Source organism: Hippopotamus amphibius, chromosome 9, assembly GCF_030028045.1.
Source record: "Hippopotamus amphibius kiboko isolate mHipAmp2 chromosome 9, mHipAmp2.hap2, whole genome shotgun sequence".
Classification (NCBI taxonomy): Eukaryota; Metazoa; Chordata; class Mammalia; order Artiodactyla; family Hippopotamidae; genus Hippopotamus; species Hippopotamus amphibius.
Window position 1 is genome coordinate 38,444,620 of NC_080194.1, and position 9,754 is coordinate 38,454,373.

Sequence of the window (9,754 nt, forward strand, 5' to 3'; positions counted from 1 at the left end):
TATCCTTGTAACTTGTTTATTTTCTACATAGTAGTTTGTAGGTCTTAATCCCCTAAGCCTATCCTGCCCCTCCCTCCTTCTCTCTCCCTACTGATAAACACTAATTTGTTTTCCATATCTGTGAGTCTGTTTCTTTTTTTTTAATATTCACTAGTTTATTTTGTTTTTTAGATTCCACATGTAAGTGATAGCAACAGTATTTTTCCTTCTCTGTCTGACATTTCACTAAGCATAATACCTTCCAAGAACATTCCAGAACACTCTTTGACATAAATTGCAGCAATATTTTTTTGGATCTGTCTCCTAAGGAAAAAGAAACAAAAGCAAAAATTAACAAGCGGGACCGAATTAAACTTAAAGCCTTTTGCGCAGCAAAGGAACCTGTCAACACAACGAAAAGACAACCTACTGAATGGGAGAAAATATTTGCAAATGATATGTCTGATAAGGGGTTAATATCCAAATTGTATAAACAGCTCATACAACTCAAAATGAAAAAAATAGAAAACTGGATTAAAAAGTGTGCAGAAGTCCTCATAGACATTTTTCCAAAGAAGGTATACAAATGGCCAAAAGGCTCATGAAATGATACTCAACATCACTAATTATTAGATAAATGAAAATTAAAACCAGAATGAGATATCATCTTACACTTACCAGAATGATTATCATCAGAAAATCCACAAATAACAAGTGTTGGCAAGGATGTGAAGAAAAGGGAACCCTGGTACATTGTTGGTGGGAATGTAAATTGATGCAGCCACTGTGGAAAACATTATGGAGGTTCCTTGAAAAATTAAAAAATAGAATTGTCATGCAAGTCACCAATTTCACTTATGAGTATTTACCTGAAGAAAACAAAAACTGATTAGAAAATATATATGCACTCCTGTTTTAATTGCAGCATTATTTACGATAGCCAAGATAATTGAAGCCATCTAAGCATCCATTGATAGATGAATGGCTAAAGAAGATGCGGTATATATACAGAATAGAATATTATCCATAAAAAAATAAAGTCTTTCCATTTGTGATATCATGGATGGATCTAGAGGATATTATGTTAAGTGAAATAAGTCAAATAGAGAAAGACAAATACTGTATACAAGTATATGTAATCTAAAAAACAAAGCAAAACAAAACAAACACTTGATCATGGTGTATGATCCTTTTAATGTGCTGTTGAATTCTGTTTGCTAGTATCTTGTTGAGGATTTTTGAATCTATATTCATCAGTGATATTGGCCTGTAGTTTTCTTTTTTTGTGACCTCTTTGTCTGGTTTTGATATCAAGATGATGGTAGCCTTGTAGAATGAGTTTGGGAGTGTTCCTCCTTCTGCTATATTTTGGAAGAGCTTGAGAAGGATAGGTATTAGCTCTTCTCTAAATGTTTGATAGAATTCGCCTGTGAAGCCATCTTGCCCTGGGCTTTTGTTTGCTGGGAGATTTTTACTCAACAGATGAATGGATAAAGAAGATGTGGCACATGTATACAGTGGATTATTATTCAGCCATAAAAATGAGTGAAATTGAGTTATTTGTAGTGAGGTGGATGGACCTAGAGTCTGTCATACAGAGTGAAGTAAGCCAGAAAGAGAAAAACAATACCATATGCTAACTCATATATATGGAATCTAAAATAATGGGACTGATGAACCCAGTGACAGGGCAAGAATAAAGATGCAGATGTAGAGAATGGACTTGAGGACACGGGGTGGGGGGTGAAGGGGAACCTGCGACAAAATGAGAGTAGCATTGACATATATACACTACAAAATGTAACATAGATAGCTAGGGGGAAGCTGTTGCATAACACAGGGAGATCAAGTCAATGACTGGTGATGACTTAGAGGGCTGGGATAGGGAGGGTGGGAAGGAGCTGCAGGAGGGAGGGGATATGGGTATATAAGTATAAATACAGTTGATTCACTTTGTTGTATAGCAGAAACTGGCACAACAGTGTAAAGCAATTATATTCCAAAAAAGAACTTAAAATACAAAACAAAAGAAAATGAAAACATACTCATAGATAAAAGAACAAATGGGTGGTTGCCAGAGAGGAAAGAGGTTGCAAGGGGTGAAATAGGGAAAGGGGATTAGGAACTTACAAACCCCCGTTATAAAATAAGTCATGGGGATGTAATATACAGCACAAGGAATATGGTGGATATTATGGTAATAACTTTGTTTAAGGACAGATAGTTACTAGACTTATCATGGTAATCATTTCATAAAGTATGCAAATTTCAAATCACTATGTAGTATACTTGAAACTAGCATAATATTGTATGTCAAGTATATCTCAATAATAACAGCAAAAAAGAATTCTCTGGAGCCTATTAACTACATCAAAGTCCCCAAGATACTATTGGGTCCCATCCCAAGGGAAGTGGTGTTGTAAGAATAAACATAATACCTTCAACTCAGCATAATAAATGCTGTGCTGCAAGAAGATGCCAAGGGATGTTTCTTAGAGGTTTAAGGCCAAGGTAAGTTATATCATGGTTAGGCTGTGAAAATAGCAAGGGGAATGGGGAAAGAGCTTATGCCAAGATAGTATCAAGAGTTGAGGAAAAGTGAAAGTAATAAAAACAAGATGAAGTGAGAATGCACACTCATACTCATAACCTCCTTAGGCTACATTTTACCTACAAGTTCTTATACTATGATCGTGCAAAATCTCATATGGAAAATGCAGAAGGAGATGTGGAAGGAGGTGCACCAATATATCTTGCGTCGATTTAGCTACTGTTTCAAACCTTGTATGCAGTTGTACACATGTGAATAACAAGGGGGCGAGAACTAGCTTTCTCTGTTTTCTAGAACTGCTTTTCAATTAATGAATTTGTTAACAAATGAATCATGAAGCATGGCTCTGGAGAACAGACTTTTGTGGAGATAAGACTAAGGGCTAGGATGGTGAAACATCTAAGAAAGGGAATAGCAGGATAGCCATGAGACTGCAAAATTAGGCCAGGATGAGAAAGGAGGTGTACATACTCCTTGTGCTCATCAGTTCCAGGAAACGGGAATGTGGATATCTGGGGGTGTGGTGGTGGTTGGTGGAATAGGACAGAGCAAGTAGATGCCACATTGAAGAAATAGCTGCTGGAGAGCTGAATTTACTCTCATGTAGCACCTTAAAGTTAAAAGGTCAAATGGGGCTGGGACCAGTCTTATTTCTGAACCTAGCAAAGATTGAAAGATATACAAATATATATGTGAAAATAACAGGTCAGTATACATTATAAAATGATTAAATGTTTGGTTGCTTCATTAAGTGTTTACAGACTGGAAATGATGCTAAGAGAGGAAGTAAGCATCAATTTTCAAGTCCACCTAGGAAATCCAGAGAAATAAGTGAAGTAAGTTGATTTTCTTGGGGTATAATCACATTTCTTTTCTTTTTTTTCTTTTGAAGTATGAGTGATTTCCTTTATTTTTTAATTGAAATTTTATTGGCATATAGTTGATTTATAATGTGGTGTCAGCTTCAGTTGCACAAGTGACTCAGTTACATATATGCATACATTCATTCTTTTTCAGATTCTTTTCTCATAAAAGTATTCCCAGAATATTGAGTAGAGTTCCCGGTGCTATACAGTAGGTCCTTGTTGCTTATCTGTCTTGCATTTAGTAGTGCATATATATAAGACAAGCTCCTGATTTATCCCTACCCCCCACATTTCCCCTTTGGTAACCATAAGTTAGTATTCCAAGTCTGTGAGTCTGTTTCTGTTTTGTAAGTTAGTTCATTTGTATCAATTTTTAGATTCCATCTTTAAGTGATATCATACGATATTTGTCTTACTCTTTCAGACTTGCTTCACTTAGTATGATCATCTTTAAGTCCATCCATGTTACTGCAAATGGCAATATTTTGTTCTATTTTATGGCTGGGTCATTCCATCGTATATATGTACCACATTCATTTACCCATTCATCTGCCAATGGACATTTTGGTTGCTTCCCTGTCTTGGCTATTGTAAATAGTATTACAGTGAACATTGGGGAAGATATGTCTTCTCGATTTATGTTTTTCTCCAGATACGCTCACAAGAGTGAACTTGCTGGATCATCTGGTAGCTCAATTTTATTATCTTTTATTTTTTTATTTCATTTCATTTCAATTTCAATTTTTTGGAGTATAGTTGATTTACAAGGTTGTGTTTCTGCTGCAAAGCAAAGTGAATCAGTTATACATACACATATATCCACTCCTTTTTAGATTCCTTTCCCGTATAGGTCATTACAGAGTACTGAGTAGAGTTCCCTGGGCTATACAGTAGGTCTTATTTATTATCTCTTTTATATATAGTAGTATGTATATGTCAATCACAATTTCCAATTTATTCACCCCACCCCTTATCCCCTGGTAACCTCCATTCTTTGCTCCATAGTGTCTGTTACCAATTGGCATTCCCACCAATAGCATAGTGGGTTTCCCTTTCCTCCACACCCTCTCAAGCAAGCATTTCTTGTTTGTAAACACTGTGATGATGGCCATTCTGAGTTGGTTTCAGGTGATACTTCGTTGTACGTTGGATTTGCATTTTTCTAATGCAAAGCAATGGTGAGCATCTTCATATGTGCTTTTTTCTTTTTTCTTTTTTTAAAACAGTGTGAGTAAAATTTAGCTCTTAAAACAGGGTTATTGAAGGGTTGCCTTGTTTTGAAGTCTTTTTCGATTACCTACTCCAAGACATGTTTTGAGGCTGGTGTCATTTACATCTCCATAAGCATTGTGAATACGAAGTGCCTATAGGGTCTAGTTTTAGAATTGTTGTTATGGAAAACAGTCCTGTTCCTGGGTTGTTAATTAGAGTGGAATGTGCCTGAATGAACACCTAAGGGCTTCTGTCTCTTTACTTCCTCCCCCTTACCCTTCATCCCCACCAAAAATCCAAACCCCTGCAAAATCAACTGTTGAGGGTGCTGTCTTCCAGAGTGGGATGACCCTAATGAAAGAGGCTAGAGGTGGGAACCCAAACACCAGGAGATATTGAGACCAGGTGATTTTCCAAATTTCCATCAAGCCCAGAGGGTCCACCATTTTTTGGGTGCCAGACATATATATTTTCTAAGTTTCTGCTGTATGGAGCCCTTAAGAGAACCCAAGACATCAGACAATTGAGAGTTTGGTCATTAATCTACTGGATTTTTGGATAAGGTTATTGAGAGAATCTGTTATTCCTTTTTAATGTCCCAACTGTTCACTGTTCTTTTATTTTCACTTTATCCTTACTCTTCACTCCATTTGGAATAAAATGTATTTCCTTCTTTGTCTGAAGAACTGTTCTATGAATCTTAGCATAAGCCTCATCGCCTCCATGAAATTTTTCCTGATCTACTTCTACACCTGTAGCATTCTGTGCATATTTCTAACATAGCACTTGCAGTACAATTTCCAAATTGCACCTTTGGAGTTTTATCTCCCTTACTACTCAGTGGTGTCCTTGAGGGTATATAACCAATTTTACTCAAACTTGTATTCATATTCCCTAATCAAGGCTGGTACATAGAGGACCTCTTAAATATTTGGAGGGTTAAACTGTGAAGAGTACCTCCCACCTACCTTGTATATTCTCCGCTAATAAAAGACAGAAAACTCTCTGATAGTTTCACATTACAAGACAGAACTTCAACTGTCTCCTCCTCAGCCCTAGCAGTACAATTTTACCCCACGGATATATACATAGCATATATAAACGTATATATTTCCTGAGAGAATTTCCCAAAGCATAAAACCATCTCTCATTTTTGCTACTCTTCCTAGGTTTCAGTGACACGGGTAGCAAGTCTTGACATGGGTTTAAAGTAGAATGTACTTACCTTCATATGTATTTATCTCTGATGGACGTTTTTCAACTCTGACTTCCCCCAACATCCAAATATTCCTAAATTTGCATAAAAGCTATCTGCACAATTGCACCCATCAAACTTCCACATTTTCTATACAACTAATTTTTTCCCACAAAATTGTACAGTAGCAAACTCCCTTGTTTGATTCAAAATTTTAATTTATTATAACTAAGTTCAGAATTCCCATCTATTCTGGATGAGTGCTATGAAACAAAATCACTTGATAATTCCTTTCTATGTTACTGTAAGGGAGACATACATAAAAACATGAGAGTTAGGATAGAATCTTGGGAGGAACTAAGTTTTAGTATATCTAAAATGCATCTGTCCTCTTCCCATGGATACAAGGCAGAGATGTATTTGAAAGTTGCCTAGTCCAGATATTTAATCTCCCCTCCCTCAGCTGGCTTACCTCTGGACAGTTAGTTATTTTACTGGATGTGTTGACTTATGCACTCTCCAAATGATAGGCTTATCTAGATTAAGATGATCTCTCAATTCATATTTCATCATAACTGCAAAATGCTGTCAAGTATTTCCCTCTCCCTGCCACTATCCATTTTCCAAATCTGATGGGTAATTATTTTCAAAAACAAATTACAATGAGAACGGAGTTGTTTATTTTCTAAAATAGGGCATTGGAATTTCTTGTTTTGCTGTCTCTTCTTAAGCAGTTCATCTATTTATGAACTTTTTAAATAGAGAATTTTGTGTGGCAGAATTTTTCATGCACATGAATAAAAAAAATAGTTTCTTCTGTTCCAAAAACCTGGCCATCTAATATTAGCAAACACCATAAAAATGCATAAATACACACACACAGGATTGTGCACACTATATTTTGGGTCTTTTAGATTCCCTAAAGGGTAGTAGTTAAGATTACAAATGCCAAAGAAGTCACCATGCACATTAAACAAAAATATGTGGAACACTATCAGATACACAGATTCTGGAATTTTATTTTTTCTATTTATTTCTGGCTGCACTCCAGAGTTTGAATTTCCATTATGCTAAGGATATATTCTTCCCTCTCTTGTTTATAATCAGCCTTTTTATTAGGGAAAGTGGCAATAGAGTAAAGCAGTTTCTATTCCTGGTGCCATATGATGCTCAGGAGAGGCTAGCAGAAAGTGAGGAATGTATTTAATCTTCTCCCCTTTAAAAAATTTTGATATATTGACATTGTGTATATTCAAGTTATACAATGTGTTGATTTGATACATATATATTACAATATGGCTACCGTCACAGCCTTAATTATCAGCTCTCTTATCTCGCACAATTATCATTTTTTTGTGTGATGAGCAATTTTGAAGTATATAATCAGTAATTTTGGCCAGAATCATTAATTATCTTTTTCTTTTTGAATAGAAACAAAATATTAAAATGTTCTTTTGAGTTTTAACCGGAGTCTGGACAGACGGAGACATGGAGCAGGGATCACTAACAGGAAGTCAATAATTATCTCTGATATGGACAACAGAAAGATTGTGGCAGGAAGAATGTGGCAGAATAATTGTGGCAGAAAGAATGTCTCTCCCTAATGACACCCAGTTCTATCCTTCTTCATTTCTTTTGTTGGGCACCCCAGGGCTAGAAGATATGCACATCTGGATTGGATTCCCCTTTTTGTGTGTGTATCTTGCTGCACTCCTGGGGAATGTTGCTGTCCTGTTTGTGATCCAGACTGAGCATAGCCTCCAAGAGCCCATGTATTACTTCCTGGCCATGTTAGACTCCATTGACCTGGGTTTGTCCACAGCCACGATCCCCAAAATGCTGGGCATCTTCTGGTTCAGCCTCAAGGATATTTCTTTTGAAAGCTGCCTTTCCCAGATGTTCTTTATCCACTTCTTCACTGCCATCGAGAGCATTGTGCTGGTGGCCATGGCCTTTGACCACTACATCGCCATTTGTAATCCCCTTCGGTACACCATGATCCTCACCAGCAAAATCATCAGTGTCATTGGAGACATTGCTATTCTGCGCAGCCTGTGCATGGTGGCTCCACTGATGTTTCTCCTCCTGAGACTGCGCCTTCTGTGAGCACCATATCATTCCTCATACTTACTGTGAGCACATGGGCATTGCCTGTCTGGCCTGTGCTAGCATCAAAGTCAACATAATATTTGGTTTTGGGAATATGGCTATCTTATCATTGGATGTGCTTCTTATTATTCTTTCCTATGTCAGGATCCTCTGTACTGTCTCTGCCTGCCTTCCTGGGAAGCCAGGTTCAAAGCTCTCAATACCTGTGTCTCCCACATTGGTGTTATCTTAGCCTTTTTCACACCAGCATTTTTCTCTTTCTTAACACACAGTTTTGGTCACAACATTCCTCGATATATCCACATCCTCTTGGCCAGTCTATATGTGGTTGTTCCACCAGCCCTTAATACCATAATCTATGGGGTCAAGACTAAGCAAATTAGGGAACGCGTTTTGAGGATTTTTTTTAAAAGATGGTTAACCATTGGTAGCCTTCGAATGTTTAACAGTTCATATTTTCCCCATATGCTTATTGTCTAAAAAGATAGAAGGCAGGGAGCAAAGGTGATTGTGAACAATAATGACATTCCTTTGTTCATAATTCTTTGAGTTTAAGAATAATAATGAGTTCATTGATGATAATATTATTAACTGTAAGGACTATATTTGTTGTGAAGTGCTTATGTTTATATTGTTTGATCATCAAGATAGCCACGTGAAATAGTTACTCTATCTGCAAGTTTTCAGATGGACCATTTGATTCTTAGGATTGTTAAAGATTCACTCGAAAATCCAGCTGTTAGTGGGAGGTAGACTATTAAGTCAGACAGTTTTAAAATTGTACCAGTTTCTGAATCACCAGAGGAAATGTGAAAGCAACAGAATAAAATTTTCTTGGAGATTGTGGATAATTTTGGTGGCAGGATTTTAGAAATAAGAACAATGCCTTTAGCATCATTAGCATTTATTGTTCTAGATAATTTACTTTTATTAACACATCTATTTCTCATGTGAATTCTTTGATGTGGTTACTTTTAATATTTGCATTTCTATATGACTAACAGTGGACCAGAAAATTCTCCAAAATAAATTGTGATCATGATTTTGCACCTAAAGAAACAGAAGAAACCATGCATTAGAAATGAAATAGGGAATTCCCTGACAGTCGAGTGGTTAGGACTCTACACTTTCACGGATGAGGGTGTGGGTTCGATCCCTGATTTGGAAACTAAGATCCCACATACCACGTGGCATGGCAAAAAAAAAAAAAAAAAAAAAGAAATAGAGCAGAGAATAATAATGGTGCATAATTATGAAAGATACATTCATTAAATAAATATTTATAAACTTCTATACATGCTAAGGTGTATGTGTCTGTTTGGTGATAGATGGAAAGACAGAATCCTATGTCCTGAGAAACCCATTGGTGGGAAAATTAGGCTATTAAGGCTAAGAGCATTATGCTATAGGATCATATATTAATTTACTTGGGAGGAGCTTTTAAGAAATTGGGTAATAATATCCAAAAAACATTCCAAATATTAGGCCAATATATTGAAGATTGCCAACAAAACTAGAAATACATTTGGTTTCTTTTCATTTTCTAGAATAATCATATGAGAAATTATTGACCTAGTCCATAGAGGAGGTGTTATTTCAAATTACATTCAAGAGGGTCTGCCAGAGTTATGTTATCTCTTTTATGTCAGTTAAAGCTTCTGATTCTTCATCAGCTTGTGTACATGGACCTTCTACTGCATGACCAGGAACTGTCATAGAGAAATTTAAAAAAAATAGATATTTTCTTGTAAATCTTTTAGTTAATTCTAGCAAAAATGTTATAAACAGGACAGCATAGATATTAAATATGATACTTGCTAAAATATCCATAACAATTCTTAA

At 36.2% G+C, this 9,754-nt stretch overlaps 1 protein-coding gene across 1 annotated transcript; it reads left to right on the forward strand.

Annotated features, from left to right (window-relative positions):
• The first annotated feature begins 7,387 nt into the window (after positions 1-7,387).
• On the forward strand, positions 7,388-8,392 carry LOC130860788 (olfactory receptor 52E8-like). Its single transcript, XM_057749363.1, is given in 3 exon segments — positions 7,388-7,897; positions 7,899-8,070; positions 8,073-8,392. Coding segments are annotated over 3 exon segments (996 nt in total). The 5' UTR covers positions 7,388-7,393.
• Positions 8,393-9,754: the final 1,362 nt, after the last annotated feature.